The 18,061-nt window shown below is 46.1% G+C and overlaps 2 protein-coding genes across 3 annotated transcripts in view; one reads left to right on the forward strand and one right to left on the reverse strand.

Moving 5' to 3' along the window:
- Positions 1–16: 16 nt before the first annotated feature.
- LOC143016707 (beta-2-glycoprotein 1-like) lies at positions 17–3,819 on the reverse strand. The gene is made up of 8 exons (XM_076171167.1): positions 3,646–3,819; positions 3,085–3,264; positions 2,421–2,517; positions 2,270–2,346; positions 1,395–1,580; positions 1,046–1,225; positions 634–831; positions 17–247 (listed from the first exon to the last, which is right to left on the reverse strand). The coding sequence occupies exons 1-8, from the start codon at positions 3,773–3,775 to the stop codon at positions 126–128; spliced, it is 1,170 nt and encodes a 389-aa protein (XP_076027282.1). The 5' UTR covers positions 3,776–3,819; the 3' UTR covers positions 17–125.
- Positions 3,820–6,045: 2,226 nt separating this feature from the next.
- Positions 6,046–18,061, forward strand: part of prkcaa (protein kinase C, alpha, a) — a 103,238-nt gene continuing 91,222 nt past the window's right edge. For both annotated transcript variants that reach the window (XM_076171187.1, XM_076171188.1), the window contains exons 1-2: positions 6,046–6,387; positions 8,088–8,119. In XM_076171187.1, the coding sequence (XP_076027302.1) occupies positions 6,218–6,387; positions 8,088–8,119 (202 nt within the window). In that variant the 5' untranslated portion in view covers positions 6,046–6,217. The remainder of the gene's footprint in view (positions 6,388–8,087; positions 8,120–18,061) is intronic.

Below are 18,061 nucleotides of genomic sequence, written 5' to 3' on the forward strand. Positions count from 1 at the left end.
GCTCAAAAAGAATAAAGGAGTTGAAGACTTCACTTTATTAAGGCAGAGAAAAATGACATCCTTAATGTGACTGTGACTTTATGCATGATGCACTTGCTCATATCCTGTCAGCGCAAATCCAATACTCAATGCAGCGCTGCAGCTTGCGGTGTGGATCTCGTGGAGCTTGCAGGGGAAACGGCAGCGCACATGGAGATTTCTGATGGAAGGGATTTGGACCTTAAGGTGTACTCTATCTTGCCCGGCTCTGAAAAAGGATTGAGATGACGACACAAGAGTATATGAAGCATCTGCACTGAAACCTTGTAGTCCTTTTTACAGGAATTTGAAAACTTCCCGAACAGAACTTCCTGTTTTTAAAGCAATCAGAACATGCACACTATACTGCGTCATGTATCTGTGCTACAACTATAAAGCTCACATAAGATCAGACTCCATCAGTAGGAGGCACTACAGAGACATGATAGCATTCAGTTTATGGATTCCTATTAGGAAGTAAGGAGGATTTCAGGAAATTTAGCATAGTTGCATGTAGACAAAGACATTTTTCAGTGAAATATTGTCTTCAAGGAGGTCTTGACTATGAACCGGAGGAGCTAAACTGGGTTCATATGAAAGGTGATGGTGCCTCACCCTGAAAGCATTCTGGGATAGTGAGGGTTCCATCATTACAGGTGCTGACTACAGGATAGCCACACTTCTCAGCTTTGTTCAGACAGTAGAAGGTGACCTCTTCTCCATGCAGGACTCTGTTCGGTTTCAGGTTCTGGATCCAGATCTTGTTGCTGTTGTAGATGATACGACCTCTTTTGATGCCCACTGAACAGGGAGCTGGGTGGAAACACAAGAAGAAGAGCATGTTTGTCCTTCCTCAGCGCTACAGCCACCCGGGCTCACTGTGGTCTACAGGCCGTTGAAATTATAGGGAATCAAAACCGAAACCAAGTCTGAGGAGTGAACCAAATCCCACAAAGCAGAAGTCTGGCATAAGTGCATAACCGCTTATTTGTTCTCAGTGCCTCAGTGCTTGTTCTCCATGACTCACCCCTGCACACTGGCTTGGCAGACCAGTTCCCTGTGTTCTGGCACAGTATTTCAGCTCCACCGTCCAGTATGTAGTGCTCATTGCAGCCGTACCTCACCGTCTCCTTATAGCCGTGTTCCCTCATCACAGCGAAGGTGATGAAGCCGTCCCGTAAAGGTCCCGGGATGGGACAGCTCACCTCTGCAGGAGGGGAGGGGCGGGTCGGAAAGGGGTCAGCAAGTTTTATTTGCAGTTTGCACTTCAGATGGTCGAAATGGGAAACGTTTGTGACTGCAGACGAGTCGGTTTAAATGTGCCAAAGCTTTTCAGGCCCAAACAGTGAATATGTGCAATGCAACAATCTTCATACCTTGACACACTGGAGGCTGGCTCACACTTCCATCGGCCCTGCAGGACCCCCTCTCATAGCTGGGTGCTTTAGGGGGGTTACACTCATACGTCCAGCCTTGCCCATACCTGGTGGCGGTTGCAGTCACGGGGTTGTCATGGACGATTCTGCCATCTCGTGGTGGTTTGGGCAGCGGGCAATTTACAACTGTGCAGAGGGAAAATGTTTCATACTGATCACCTTCTATTCTACCACTGATGTCCTCAACTCAACTTGTTTTCATCTAATTTGGCTTTCGTTTGCTGCGCCGTAAAAAAAGTTTACTATAAAGAAATTCACAACATTTTGTGCTAGTTTCCTGCTTCTTTCTCGAATCTTGGTTGTAGGAAAAAAACCCTTCTAAATGTGTTCCAGAAAGTTCTTGATTTTCACCTTCAATCATAAAAATGTATAGAACATTTTACAGCATTTAAAACGTTTCTGTCTATAACCTTTTTGAAAATGTAAAAGACTATCTCACAATAAACTACAGAAATAGATTTTTAAAAATGCCATAAAAAGAATTCTTCATTTAATTCTACAGTTATTTTACAAATAAGGGATTTTTAAATTTTCACAAGATTTAATTAAACATAATACAAATATAACTGTAATGTGAGTAATGGAGCACTAAGGTTTCCAGGAATCAGCTTGACAAACTTTCTGAGTACAGCACTGCAGTGACAAACACGACACCATTGCATAAGCAGCAAAAAGAGAAAAACAAAGAGCTCGTCAGACTTCCTAACTAGATTAGAACACGGATCAGAGTTTGTCACGCCTGTCGCTGGTTCCTGTGTGTTTTCACTCTCTGCTGAATGAGACCATCACCATCTTGTGGTGTGTTCCTGCTGTACCTTTGCAGAGAGGCGGAGGGTGACTCCAGCTGCCATCATGCAAACACCTGCTCTCATTGGCTCCGATCATGAGATACCTAAGGAGGAGACACATCGATCAGTGAAACGCTCCGTATTCACACTTGTTTCACCTCCATTCACTCACTCTTACCCGTCATCACACGTGTAGTTAAGCACACTCTTGAACGGGGCCTCTGTCTTCCCCCTTGCCAGTGGCTGCAGAGGTCTGGGGATCTGACACATCTTCGCTACAGAACAGATAAGATATGCACAGACCTGAAACACTGAGATACCACCGTATGATTGTTTGTGCTGTGTTACAACACACTAAAAGTCAATGATCAGTCAAACCAAACAAAAATGAATGTTGTTGTTGTTACAGATGCTTTGGTGAACGATTGGAAAAACTCAATCTTAACCTGAAAACTGAAACCACTGATCCTCAATATTGTGTAGTTGAAATTTCAAATGTAGATTTGCATTGTAAACATTTTTTGATGTGTCTAAAATATTAAAAAATCACCACAAAAAAGGAAACAATTAAGAGGAGTTCCAGGTTACCTGAAACAAAGACCATAACCTTGACTGTCCACAGAGTGGCGCTGCAGCACAGGGCAAATGGAGGGGATGCATCCCTTAGAGCTGCTGTGTGTGTGTGTGTGTGTGTGTGTGTGTGTGTGTGTGTGTGTGTGTGTGTGTGTGTGTGTGTGTGTGTGTGTGTGTGTGTGTGTGTGTGCGCGTGTGTGTGTGTGTGTGTGTGTTATTCAGTGTGAGCGTTAATGTAAAGTGACCCATACACTCCAGTTGAAACTCACGGGTACACGCCAGGTCCGACTGCGTCCATTCTCCCGCGGCGCTGCAGGACATCCGACGGGGCGTGGCTGTTGACGGCGTGTAGCCCCGCTCACATGCGACGATCAACTCCTCCCCCGCCTCATACACCCGTTTCAGGGTGGACTCGTCAATGCCGTCCCTGACAGACGGGCGGCCACAAACTGGTTGCAGATGAAAGACAAGAGGGACGAGATTCACGCCATCAATGTCGTTGTTCAAGACATTCAATGCAAATACATGGTACAAGTGGCAAATCTGAGGTTTGTGTGTACTGGAATCACACAGGAACACACTACAGTTAACACACATCACATCTACACATTTCCATATTTTACATTTATACTTTGCATTACATCATAAATTGCTGATTGATTTCCTACCATAAATGCGGTTAAACCTCACATTCTCTTAGGTAGAAATGGATTACAATGGTTAGACCATCGATAACATTCAGGTGAGAGCAGATAAAGAGCAGTCGCTGATAGCAGATAAAACAGGAAGCGCTGCAGGACATTGAAAGCCAACTTCCTGCTCCTCTTTACCTTTTTTGGTCGGTACAGCTGAGTGTAAAGCCACTTGGCTGAGGAGCAGCAGAGCCAAAGTCAGAGCCATCTTCTTGGGAGTTAAGAGTCCACTGTGTCTCCTGTGTGTGGGGGAGAGGGGGGCCAACATAAGGGCTGCTGGGAAACGAACCCCTGATAATCTGCTCCAATCACAGTCCACTGTCAGCTGGGATTGATCAAGCACAAAGGTTGTAACTCTCACATATTTACCCAGAGCTGAAACATAACCTTGATTCGGAGAGACACACAAGTAATGAGACTCTGCAAACACACACACACACACACGCACACACACGCACACACGCACGCACACTTGCATGCACACACGCACTCACACACACACTCACATAATCGCATGCACACACGCATGCACGCAGACACACACACGCAGACACACTCACTCACTCACGCACACACACACGCATACACACACGCGCATACACACATACACACACTCACATATTCGCACACACACATGCACAAACACATACACACACACAGATGCACGCACACACATGCACAGAGTGTGGTATTCTAAAGTTCTTCTCTTCTCTTAACTGTTTAAATGTTTTACTCAGTTTGTTCAGCACTTTGGCTCAGCTCATGTCTCCCTAAATAAATCATGCCTGACTTGTCTTGAATCCTTAATGGCTGCATGGAGGTCTACAGTCTCTTTGAGTGAAACAGGCTCCAACGCTCTGATTCTCTTTATGAGATGGAGGTTTTAAAATTTAAATGAACCACAGTTGAAAATCTGAAACGCTCTCAACAGTAGAACAGACCTGCTTCATTTAACCTGATTTACTTTTGCAAATATTTGCCTTTCACATAGCAGCGATGGAGAAGGTTAGTCTGCTCTGCTGGTCAGTGAACTGAGAGGATTTGTTCATTTTGGAGACACCTGAGAAATAGTGAGCAGGATGAAACAGCTTCTGAATCGTCCCACAGCGTGAGGAAAATGGCTCTTTGAGAGCATCAGTGGTTGGGCATACAATACACAGAGGATCAAAGTAATAGATATGATGTAACTTAGCCTGTCATTACATTTACATTACATTACGATCATTTGGCAGACGCTTTTATCCAAAGCGACTTACATTACATTATCACCCTTCGCAGAGGGGGGGAGCAATTGAGGGTTCGGTGCCTTGCTCAGGGGCACCTCGGCAGGGGCTCAAACCGGCGACCCTCTGGTTCCCAAGCGGAAGCACTACCCACTGAGCCACTGCACACACCCATGTCACACACCCATGTTGTAGAGAATCAGTGTGTAGTGTCGGGATCTGAGTCAGAGTCTTATAACCAGGGGGCAGAAGGCAAAGTCACCCCGATATTTGACATTAATCCCCCTTAAAAATATAAATGACAGCCAAAATGTGGCTTGTTGTGACCTCAGTATGACCCGGTTCAATCTGGCATTTGGGTTGAATATGAGTTATGTGCCTGTAGATACAATTCAGTGTGGAGAGGCAAAAGATATGTGGACACTTAAATATCAACTCACTCAAATGTCACTTGTGAATATCTCATTTCAAATCCACAGATATTAACGTTGCTTGAGTTCATCTCCAGTCTCCACTGCTCTGGATTTTGGAACAGGGCTGCGGAGATTTGGTGACATAAGGGCAACAGGTTGGCCCTTGAGGATGGGTGACAAGACCCAGCTTGGTGATTTGTATTCCATCTCATCTGGAAGGTGTTGAGGTCAAGGTTCTTTCACACCAAAACACCAAACTCTTAGTCATGTTGAAACAGGGGTCTTCCTCAAGCTTTTACCTTGCTGGGCATCCAGCCAGAGAGGGAACCATCAGGTAAAGAGATGCAATTGTCGATAATTCCACACGATGGCGCCACTAACACAAATTCCCTGAATTCCTGCAGTGGGACTGGGCCACCTCCCTGCACAGCCTGTTGGATCCTGTAGTGTGACATCAGCCAAAGTGAAAGGAGGAAGAGGAGCGCAACAGCATCAAGTCACACAAAGATACACACGCTACTAAGATTAGGAAGTTGTCTTTCAAAATAAAAAAATCAAAGGGCGGATCAATTTACAACATTTCGAGGGAAAAAGTTGGACCTGTTCACAGGTAATGTCTAAAAGGTGTTTGGGGATCGCTTGGTTGATGTTGTTTGGCAGCTCAATGGGGTTGTAGCTATGATTTGAAAGCAGGTATGTTTGAGTTTGACACAGTTTTTCCAAATGTATTACAGTGAAGAATTTCGCAAAAAATAACCCCCCTTCTTGCAATGTAAAGTGGTCAATTTGGATTTTTGTTCAACTTAAGATAATACAAATCCGGACAAACTGGCAAAACCCAACCTTTCCCCGAAGAGCCGGGTTTTATTCTGAAAGTCTGACCGGAAGCGCGGTGGGTTCACTACAGCTAGCTTGGCGGGGCGCAGAGTTGTCAGCGGAGCCGTGGCAGAATCCGGCGCGGAGTCGTCAGTCAGAGCTCCAGAGTCTCCAAAGAAGACCTCCTCCGAGCGCGGCTCCACGGGCTGAACACATCCACATATCGAACAGGCTGCTTTGCTTTCTTAAGGGGGCGCCATGGCTGACGTTGTAAGTCTAAACGAGCCGTCCACCGGGGACGTGGCGAACAGGTTTGCGCGTAAAGGTGCGCTGAGGCAGAAAAACGTCCACGAAATCAAGGACCACAAATTCATAGCCAGGTTCTTCAGGCAGCCGACTTTCTGCAGCCACTGCACCGACTTCATCTGGTAAGTGTTCCGCCTTCAGCAGCCACCCCCTGCCTGCCTGCCTGCCTGCCTGCCTGTCTGCCTGTCTGCCCGTCTGCCTGTTGCACGCTGGAGAACTTCATCTACTCGGTGATGTTACACAACTTCGGGCATTAACTTTCCCCTTCTGGCCCCCGCAGCTCCATGCACGTCAATCTAAACAGTTTTAAAACAACTGGAGTGATGCGTAAAGTCTGACAGCGTTACACCGCCGACATAGTTTGATGACATTTCGCCCTACAGCCCCATATGGGAGTGGTTTGGTTGTTGTTGTTGTTGTGGTTTAGAGTGATGTTAGTGCGGTCTAGAATTGTGTAGAAGTGCAAAAATGTACAACAATTACTTTGTTGGTGGTCTTATTGTGACAGGTGGTGAAATTAAAGGGGAACTACACCATTATTACACACCAAATTCAAAGCGTGTGTGAATAAAGGCTGTTGTTGTTGTGCAAAGACCCCCGTGACGTCACAGGGGTCGGCAAGACTGCAAATGTTAAAACTCCACTCATCGACCTTTAGAGCTCAAACTTGCACCCCACACACAAAAGTATCCTGTGATGTCGTGACAGTGGGTTTGGCATCTCAAACAGAGCTGTGTGTGTGTGTGTGGTGGTGTGAGGGATGTGGGTTTGGTTTCTGGTTGAATCAAGCCTGATGATTTCAAACCGACCAAAATGTTTTGAATCCGAACCCGTAGTTCCGACAAAATCTGTGTCCCGGTCCAACCCGCCTGGACACAGAACCAAGCTTTTGAATCTGAACCTTGAATCTGGTGCGTTGTTGCCAGTTATTAAGCAGTTAGATCACTTCCTGTTGGAGTGTCTTAGCATTTCATTAGTTCATATATACATTAATATATTCATATATGTTTTGAACACAGAGGTGGAACCGATCGATTTGTAATTCACTTGTTCAAACTAAAGCTTTCTACCCACAGCCTCATGAAATGTCATCAAACGTCAAAGCACAGTCCCTATCTGCATGTCCTCTCATATTGGAATACCTTCAAAGTTCTTTTGTACTGCTCACACGGTGTCAGACTTCACTTTAGTCTTTAATTTAGCTCTCAACCTTAGAGACATACTGTGGTTTCTCCCTGTGAGGTGTTTCCAGCCCAGTATGGACTCAGATGTACAGACATGATGGTAATAGGACTGAACCGGTAGACGACCTGAGGGAGACCCACCCACGTTTACAGCTCGGATCTCGGCTCATTTATTGCTAGTGGCTTACTATCTTAAGGAATGTTTACAGCCTGGCCTGTGGCGTCCCAACACCAGCACTCGGTTCTGCTCGCCAGGCACGAGATCAGCACGCCCTGGAAAGACTAATGGCCAAAGGAAATAACTTGTTGGACTATCTTATGAATAAGAGAAGAGAGACTTTAAATGTTGGCATTCTAGTCTTGTTTAAATTGCACCGTCAAACTGAATACATTGGTATTAATTTCAAAAGTTGTTTACTTGAATATCTGATACATATGAGCCATCAAGCCTTCAATTATCAGCAGCAAGAAATGAGTGATTGTTTATTTAGCTCAGGAGTGCTTTTGCAGAGTTGCTTGTGCTTTGCTTTAACCCTGGAATGAAAGGATGGATGATGAATGGATGAAAGGATGGCTGTATGGATTGTTGGATGTGTGATGTTGAGAGAGATTAATTTCTTGCTTTTCTTATTTTACAGGGGATTTGGAAAACAAGGATTCCAGTGCCAAGGTAAAAACCAAACTTGACAGACATCCATGGACATGAGTGTGAGCTGCTTCAGGCCTTGACTCATTCACACCTCATGACACTTGTGTGCTTGTGTGTGTGTGTGTGTATGTGTGTGTGTGTGCATTATCACAGTGCTGTAACCTCTCTGTCATGTCCTTGTTGTGGTCTTCTTACCTTAACGCCGTGTTCAGACATGGCAGCTTTACAGTATTGTTGTATTGTAGTGGTGCAGCTGATGTGACAGGATGGGAATCAGAATAACATCGTACACGTTTTGGTTGCTTGAGAACCACTTTTCCAAATGACACCGACCCTCCGACAGGCGGGAGGAAGCCTTAAAAATAGTCCTCTTTGTTTGCTCACACGCTGGAAATGAGGGAATAAGAGGAGGGTGTTGGGTGTTTACTATGCAGGATGGGAACAAAGGAGTGAAAGGAGAGAGAAAGTGATCCAGACAGGAGGGGGGGGGGGGGGGGGTCAGGAATACCTCTGAATCACCAACATGGCTGAAGGTGGATTTCCTATCAACCTGACAATTTGAGCAAAAGCAAGCATCAAGCCTGGCAGTTTCCTCATCTAATGTGGAAACTGAAGGTCTTGCCAAAATCTCATCCTGTTGCTGAGTGCCCAGGTAGCAGCGCACATGAGGTCAAACTGTTGCGTCACTGGGACATGGATACTTTAATGTAGTTTCAGCACGCGTGTGAGTTCATGCAGCTGGATGTCGGCTCCTCTCTCAGATTTCTACTCTGAGTGAGAGAGAGAGAGAGAGAGAGGGAGAGAGAGAGAGAAAGAGAGAGAGAGAGAGAGAGAGAGAGCACGGTTCGCACTGCAAATATTTGACACAAGTCAGCCACACAAATGTGACAATGTGAGTGTTGCAGTATTTCTGGTTTCATTTACAGTCTCACAGCTTTGCTCCTGTAACAGGGAGGCAGTAGCTCAGTGGGTAGATCTTCCGCTTAGGAACCGGAGGGTCGCCGGTTCGAGTCCCTGCCGAGGTGCCCCTGAGCAAGGCACCGAACCCTCAATTGTTCCCCCCTCTGCGAAGGGTGGTAGTGTAATGTAATGTAAGTCGCTTTGGACAAAAGCGTCTGCCAAAATGATCGTAATGTAATGTAACACACATTCACACTCACATTCGCTACCTTCATGCTGGCCTGTCTGCACACCTGTTCAGAGACACTTGTGAAGTCTGCGAGATGCACACAGGAGAGGAAAACATGTTCCCACTTAATCTGTTCTTTGGTGTCCATGCGTCCACCTGGACACACCTGCATCCACACTGCATGTGTGCCAGGCTGATTGCCATACATGTAACACAAGAGGGGGAAAAGTGCTGATGTTGGTTGATGCTCTGTTGCTCCCTGGCTTCATTAAAGGCAGGGACGCATTTCGTTGCCTTCCCGCGATTGCTCGATAACGTCTTCCCAGTGGGAGAATGGACGCCGGAGCACGGGGTCCAAACACATGGAGGTTACGTGGAGTGGAAGCTCTAAATTGCCTCTGTGTGTGTAATCAGATTTACGGTTGGCTCCACCACAAACCCTGAGGTCCAGCACGGGGTTGTGGTGCGTCCACCCCAGCAGACACCAGAATGTAGTGCACACACAGTGGACACACACAGATGCGCTAAAAGCTTTCAGGGTTTCGTCTCAAACGCATGTGGACTCGATGAACACATTGTTATGAGCGGCTGAGTGGCTTTCTTCCTACACCTGACAGAACGCAGTCTCCCTGTTGGAGTGTGAAGGACAAACACTTTGCTACAAAGGCTTTTGATCTCAAGCACGCGGAGGCTCTTCCTTTAAGAGTTTTAGAAACGCTGACGTCCGTGAGGAATCGATTCACATTCTGCTGATGAACATAACAGGCTTCATACCGTCACACACTCCTGCACGGCTGTAGGTTTCCTCATCACAGGCCTGTTTTTGCATATAGGTGGAGGCATATCAGGCCATGTCGACATGTTAATCCATCTTCTCCCATCTCGGCTGCCAGCAGTGCAACGCCCACTCTTCTGTTTGATCTCCTATCATAGAGGTGAGAGACTCACAGAGTGCTCAGGCTCTGAGGCGTCTAATATTTGCTCGCACAGTCTCCATAATGAGTCAGTCCAAGGTGTTGGTGTATTGACAGTGAAACATGTGACATTATCGTCTCCTCGGCTCCTCGGCTTTCACGTTTCGTTTCTTTGTCCGGCCACATTGCATTCCTCGTTTTTAAGACGGGAAAAAAATGAAAACGTGGCCAGAAGGATGTCAGAGAGAGAGATTAGTGCGCCTCAGCGCCCAGCACGGCGGTGAATCCCAGCGCTTCCGCCTTCATCCCGAAGGAGACGTCATGCGTTTCTTGTCCCGCACTGAAGCACTCAAACAGCAGCACATCGACTGCACTGTTAGAAAAGGAGCCACTCCTGCTTCCTCCATCCTAAACCCTTAGCTTTATAAATAAGTAATGGCTACCTTATCAAGATGAAGGTGATTGGTTACATGTACTGCAGCTCTTCAAAGTGAGAAAGGTCCCTCTTTATAATAGTATAATAACTTTGCCATCAATTATTAATCTGAGTTCCTCTGAAATGAGTGTCAAGTCGAGTCAAAGTAACAAAGGGCTAAACTGTAGGGTGGCATTTCTGTGGCATTTAGATGTCAGACCTCTCTGCGTCTGGGTGACAGGATGGCCGAGGAGGCGTAAAGTGGTCGTGTTTGGATTTAAGGAAGTAGCTTGGCGAACTTTTACAGCAAAGAGGCGGACTCCTGTTGATTCCGTGCGTGTGTATGGGGTTTCGATCAGGACAGGATGAATCCATTAATCCTCAAGTCAAGAACATCAAACTAATCATGACACTCTTGAATGGGACATCGGCGAACCAAAGAAGTTGTTGTTAGTAACTTTGTAGATGGTATCTTACGTCTCTTGTGGTTGTGGTGTCTTGTTTCAAGGCTTTGGCCCTAAGCAGGATGTCTCAGCTCTCCGTCTGTTTAAGTGACATTGTAAGTGCAGCCAGGCAATTTGTACTCGTGCCCTTTAGCGGCTTTACCATTCGGGCCTGTTTAACTCGCGCCGTGTTTGGAAAGCTCTGTGCCCGCGTCGGGTTCGGTTTCCATTCCTTTAAGTGTTGATATACACAGAGAGAGAGAGATCCTGCTCTGTTTCAGTGCTACACCTGCTTTATGTCCCGCCAGGGCACGAGCAGAGAGTCCAAGTCCTCTTTGGGTCGCCGAGCAGCCCCGCTCAAGTGTTTGGGGGTCAAGTGGCCCCTTTAAGGGTACTTCTGTCAACACTCTGTAGGTTCAGTGTGTTACTCAGTCCCCCTTTGCCTCACATTGTCCCAGTCCTGCCACAAACCGACTCTTCTAACCAGATTGAGAGGAATCAAGAGGCTCATTGTGCTTTGTAAACTGACACATCAAACCATTAGTCCAGCATACACCCCCGCAGTATTGATCTCATTCAGATTTTTTTCAATAACAAGCCTTTTAGTCCATCAGACTCTCCCAGTGCCCACTGTTTCTCTATTGACAGATATGAAGAAGAAAATCATTACACAGAGCCCTGCTACTCCAAAACTGCTGCCAATAATATGATGGGCTTGAGATCTGATAGAAGTATAACAACCATAAATGTCACATCGATGTCACTGCACTCCTATTAACTCTTTGACATATGAAGTAATGAAGATTCCACATGATTATAGTAAATGTGTTCCAAAAGCTTTGACAAAATAACAGAAAAGGCCTTGAGTGTTGTTTTCCTCCAGCTGATGGTTTTGTTAGGGTTGTGTGTCTTCCTGTGGCACGCACATTAGGAATCTCTGCAACAGCCTCTCCGCTTGTTGTTGTTCTGCTGACACAGCTGATGGCTTGGAGTGGAGCTGATGGATCCTTGAGTCGGACCACAGAATCCCTGGGTGGATTGAACAATTATTGGCAGACGGTTGATTGAATTTTACCTCCGGCTCTCCACTGTTCTTTGATCCACAGGAAGAGAATGTAATGAGCTTTGGTGTTGTGGTGGAAGCCAGCAGTCCCATCTGAGGGGGTTTAGCCCACTGGGAAGCCACATTTGGAACAATTGCTATTTTGTCTCGCCTGCGGTTCTGTAACGAGAATAAAAAATTGAAAAATGTGCTCTTCAGATAATTTGTTGTCTCACTTCAAGTGTTTGAGCAAAGTTGACCTTTATGTTGTAATGACAGCAGCTCTGCATTTGTAGTGAGTCACTCTATTGTCTCTCCCTATGTTTCCACAACAAATCCTATCAATGCTTAGTGACTATGTGACCTTGAGCTGCTCTGTTTGAGAACATCCTCGTGCACATCCGGCACCGCGGCATCCGTGTTCACAGTCGGTGGAAGAGTAAACTCATCCACGCTGGTGCAACCTCCTTCTATTCTTCATGCTTGATTGTCTTTTCATTGTTGAGTTTGTTCATTTAATCAGAGCACCTTGTTACTGTGACTGTTAGTGATGAAGTCATACAGCCCAGTTCTGGAATGTTTAAAGGATTTTTTTCAATACCATACGATCATAGTTGGAGGACAATCTGATCTTGGCTGAGGTATTTGCTCTCTTCTTTGTCATTTGTTATGTATAGAGTAGGTGGTACGTGTTGAACATGGGCAAAGCTGTTAAAAGCATCCAGACTGACAAACCCGTAGGTGCTGAGCTGCAGTGAAAGCTTTGTCCTTCATGTCTGTAACACGTTTACATCAACGTGGAACACAGGAATGTGGGCTTAAAGAGACAGTTTCAAACTAAAATAGCCTGTTTCTTTGTTCGGTAACGCAGCAAAGGGGCAGAGAAAATAAGGAACTATGAAACGATGGTTAGGGATCAGCTCCAGTGCAGTGGTGACGACAGAGTTCAGACGTCTTCTCTGATCTCTGGCCTCTGTTTACTGCATAATACTTGCAATTGTTGTCTTATGCTGTAACTTCATACTGAAAATAGACACAGCAGCCATTACTGAGGGGTTTGTGCTTCTTTTTGTGCTCTCTAAAGAAAGTGAGACATGATTCATGTTTAATTTCTCAAGGGAGCTACACGTCCTCCTGTGAGAGAACTCCATCTTTTTGCCTCTGACATGCGGGTTTATTACAGTTTAAACCTCAAGTGGCCTGAAATGATCTATGGCCGCGTGTTTGTGGGTGAATAATGATGTCAGGGGGAATTTACTTCAGAGTGGCGACTGAGATTCTAATTTGGCTCGTGGTGTGTTAATGCGTCACGCGGCAGACAGACAGCAGGAAAGTAATCGTAACGTCAAGTCGCACTTAGCAAATCACAGCGTTTGTTAATATTCTTGAATCAGTTTATTGCTAACAAAGCTGTAGGAAGAACATACAGCATCCAAGTCTGAGAGTCTCTCCTGATGTGAACTTGAGGAGGAGACTCTAGTGTGGATCACAGCCAAGAAAAAGCCCACAAAGTTCCTCTTCAAAACCTTCAGCCATTGTTTTCTGTTGTTATTTCTGTTGTTGTCTTTGACCACAGTCCACAGTTCAACTTCCCTGCTACAATCCGGCCTTCCCCCTCCGCTCCTCCTCTGCTGGACTCCTTGCGCCCACCTTCCGCCTCAGTCCTATGGGTGCCCAGGGCCTTCAGCTCCTCTGCACCCAACCTCTGAAACTCTCTTCCCACACACATCCGCTCACAGGACTCTATTAAATCCTCCTGTCTCCAAACCCATGTGGTCACCAAGCTGCTTCTCTGTTGCGTCTCTGTGTATCTTGTGCTGTTTATCTTCTGCCCTGTGACAAGAGAGCAGGTGTTTGGGTCGCAACTGGAGCGCATCCCTTGTCCGCTTGGTCTCTCCATCACGACTTCCATGCGCAAATTCTGGTACGTGACAGAAAGGAGCTTGGTTGACTGTGACCCAAGAATCCCCGCAAGCCCTCAGCCTAAAACTACAAACTGCCCTGCAACATCTGTTCCTGTCGCTCCGTCACCTCCGCACCTCTATTTCCGCCCTTTGACAGTGAAATGATCTCGTGTCCAAAGTGTTTCTGTCAGATTGCCGCTCTGTGTTGGTCTGCTTGTGTTTTCATGTCTCCACATCTTGAACTGGCTGCTTGTTTCTCTGTTGTTCTCTGTCATTTCCTGGGCTCACGTCCAGAAAACTGCCCATTACAGTCCTCTCTTCCCTGGATGCGTCCCCAGGGGGTCACTCCTATGTCCACAGTCTCCCTGCGTCCCCCCCACACACAAACATGCATATTTTATCTCTCAGCCCCATGCGGGATGCTGGAATGTAGCAAGGAGGGATTTGGGTTGTTGGTGGTTTTTCTCTCCTGGTACTTCTTCTCAGGGTTGAGAGTTTTGAGTTGTAGCCTTAGAGTTGGACACAGACCACGATTCACGATGTAGAAGATTTGAATGGTGTAATGCACAGACATGGCACGTGTGTGTGTGTGTGTTGGGTGAGTGTTAGGACAGAGAGTTGGAAGGGAACGGAGTTCAACCTGGGCTATATTTAGAGCTGCTCATGGGTGCCCTGAAGAGATCCACTGCTACACATAGCATTCATTCTGCTCATAGGAGGACACTTGCTGACTCCTCGCTGGCCAGTGTGAGATTACATAACGTCCCAAGCTGGGGACTCCTATTTTGGTGAAGTTCCATCAATGGTTGAAGATCCTGATCCAAAGGTTTCTCAGCTTTTTGCTTTTGTTTCTTTGTTTTTGAGCTTTGAGATTGTTGGACTGATAAATGGTAGCAAAAATAAAGCGATTGATCAGATGGCGATGCTAATCTTTCAACTTTTAAATGCAGCCATTAATCCTAAACTGCTTGTTGTTGTTTCCGTGTTTTCCACCCATGAGAGGATTTGGATTATTTTAACCGTTGAGAGTTAAAGTTGAGTTTCTATCTTACAGCTTCTTCACACAAAATCTGAAAATACTCCAAACTCAAAGTCACTGGTGTGTAAAAGGAGCGATCGGATGTCACTTTGGCGTTTTTGGATCAGAGCCGGCTGAACCGTGTCAAAGGTCACGTCAGGCCGTCAACCACTACAGCATATTTGTCACTCCAGTGAAATGCTGATTAAGAGTCACAGCCGCTTATCTGGTTTAAGTCGATTAAAGAGAAAGGAACGGAGGCGAGGCTGTGTCATAACGAGGAGAGAAAGGCTCAGCCGGGAGCGACACCAAATATCCACCCAGGCCACATTTACTACAAGCTAAAATAACTCTGAGCGCTCCGGCCAGAAGCAACCTGAGGGGAGACGTGTGTTTCATAAGAGTCATCAGCTGGATAAAGTGGACCCATTTCATTTTAAATGGCAATCCGTGATATAAAAAGAAGCTGCCCTTTATAGATTACAGTATTCTCTATAAAGTGATGTAATTATGGTAAATGTGAGCCATGATGAGCCTGCAGTATCAGCAGCGATGTCTAAGCACCTATTCTGGTTTGAAGTATTGCAGTTGAAGTCCATCAAACGGTGATGTTACAGCTGAGGGAGATTTAATCCTCGCTGTCCACACACACACGGGCCTTGGTCAGGGTCGTGACCTGTAATGACGCCCCCTGGTGCCTGTAAATGGAGTCAGATTAGAGGTGTGATGTTAATGCGGCCTCTGTGAGAATGCCCATCATAATTAATGCTGCACCGGCAAATCCCCCCAGCAGAAAAAAACTCTCAGTCCCAAAAGCCTCCCAGCATGTAAACGCCCCGGATCAAAAGCGGCTAGAAAGAAGTAGTTAGATGATCTCCCAGAATTAAGACTTCCATTAACTTCCCCTATTTCCAGCCTGTGTCAGATGCTTCATGTATGTGCGGCAAAACACTCCAATCTGATCTGGAATGGGAAAAAGAATCCGGGGCAAATGTGTCGGGCCCACCGATATGAAGGTACGCTTGGTTTGGCCTTCAAGCTCCAGCAGTCTGAAACCCTCTCTGACAAATTCCACACAGAATTGGAGTCTCTGGCTGCCAGTGTTTTACTATTCAGGGACAGCATTGCCAAAATGCGCTGAATGCCATTTTGAATTTCCCTGAAAGCCTCTCTGCCACTCTTCCTGTTTCTCGACAATCAGTTCAGACAAGCTGCATTAAGATTAGTCTAATCCATCTTGGCGCTCTGCATTATTTATCACCTGTATTCCCTCAGTGTGTTTGTGGGAATGCTGCGTTGCGTCCAGCGTGCGCTTCATAGCCCTAATGCGTGCTGTAGTGCTGTAATGTTTGCATAGGAAATCCTGCCGTTTGTCTCAAAATGTAAATCCCAGCTCTCCCTGAACGAGCATTTAGAATAAATACTGCATTTAAATGTGACGTTCACTCAATAGGACTCCCACATGGCTCGCCGCGCTGTGGCGTCTCCTCCCAGCCCTACCAGTTCACGACCTGTGGACACCTGAACGCCACGTTGATGCAAATCAATCAGAAGGCAGGTTTCCCCCATGGGGGTGGGGGGTTGGGCTGTAGTTCTCTGAAACCTACATGTTCTAAAGCAAAAGGTCCCTAGAAGGTCCCTGCTCATCCCCTGGTTCCCCCCCTCTCCTCTCTATCTCTGTCAGACGTCCAGATGACCATCACAGAGCTTTGTAGTCAATATTTGACAAACCCCCTCAGAGGCGGAGCTCCTGCTTTCTTATCCTTATCCCTATTTGCTTCACACTTAAAACTCATATGAAGTAATATAATCACAGACTTTGTGGATCACCCATGTCTGCAATGGGGAACCATGCCGTCTCTGTGATCCCGACCCAGATCAAGGGTGGAAAATGGAGGTTTATGTCAGTGAATCAGTAGTTGTAGTAGAAGCTTCCCCAGTAGTGTGACTCTGTGTAGTCATATGGAAGCAAAGGCCCTGCCAGCAGCACAGTAGTGATGTCTGCTTTGTGTTTGCTCGGGATCTTAAGCTCTTGCAGGAGGAAACGCTTGGCAGGTGGCAGGTGGCTCATAATGGAAACAGGGTGAGAGTGTGCAGATCCAGAGTGTGGAGCCAAAGTGGGCCGTGCCATCAGGACTCTCAGCTCCACAGCCTTTCCTCTGGGCTTGTTGTCAGCTGTTCCAGGGGATATTTATTGTGGCTTGTGAGTTTTACAGAGCTGGAGTGTAAACACACATGTTATTAATGACACATTTATCATGGGCCGTTATTTGTGTGACTTCGATTTCTCGCAGTAGGACTTTTGGTAACATACAACCATAAAACACGGCTCTATGCAGCACGAGGGTTTGGATTCAGGAGTTTCATCATCATCGAACAAACTAATAACATTTCTGCACCTGTAACCTCTTTCCTGCTGCTGCTGTCCTTATTCTGCTCTCCTTACACACTCAGTCACACTGTACACCGTAACACCATCCAACGCAACAGACTAGAGAGTCCATCTCTCTGCTTTGTGCCTTCAGATTTTGAGATTGACGTGTCTTTTGCAAGACAAACCTGGCCAAGACAGACAAAGACACGAGTGCAGTCTACCAAGTGAGACGATCAAGACGGCGGCAAGTCAGTAGTTTCAATCAATGATGAGGAGACTTGAAATCACAAAGGCTAATCAGAACTCATTTGATTGTACTTCACATTTATTTAATATATATCAAACCAGGCTGGATGCAGCATGTCTGCGCTGAAAGCCATCAAACTGACTGAGCTGAGCTGAGCTGAGGCACGTTGAGGAAACAAAAACAGGCACTGATCTCACATTCACTCTCAATATCACCATTAATGTCTTGTTTGTGGTGCAAATCACCGAAAAGCTCATTCTCATCGCTCGGCATTATTGGATGGCCAACATTGTCACAGGGATAAAGCTAATGTCAGCGCACATTATCCTCCCAGATGCATAATCTCCTTTCAGAAGGCACTCATCTAATGTGAGGAAGGTCCACCACTTTGATCTCTCCAACTGCCACCAAATGTCAGTTGTAATCATCTGCATAATAATCATCCATTTAGGTGATGACGGTGATGATGATGATGAT

Source organism: Genypterus blacodes, unplaced genomic scaffold, assembly GCF_046128005.1.
Source record: "Genypterus blacodes isolate CSIRO-AG114 ecotype Tasmania unplaced genomic scaffold, CSIRO-AGI_Gbla_v1 ptg000240l_1, whole genome shotgun sequence".
Taxonomy (NCBI): Eukaryota; Metazoa; Chordata; class Actinopteri; order Ophidiiformes; family Ophidiidae; genus Genypterus; species Genypterus blacodes.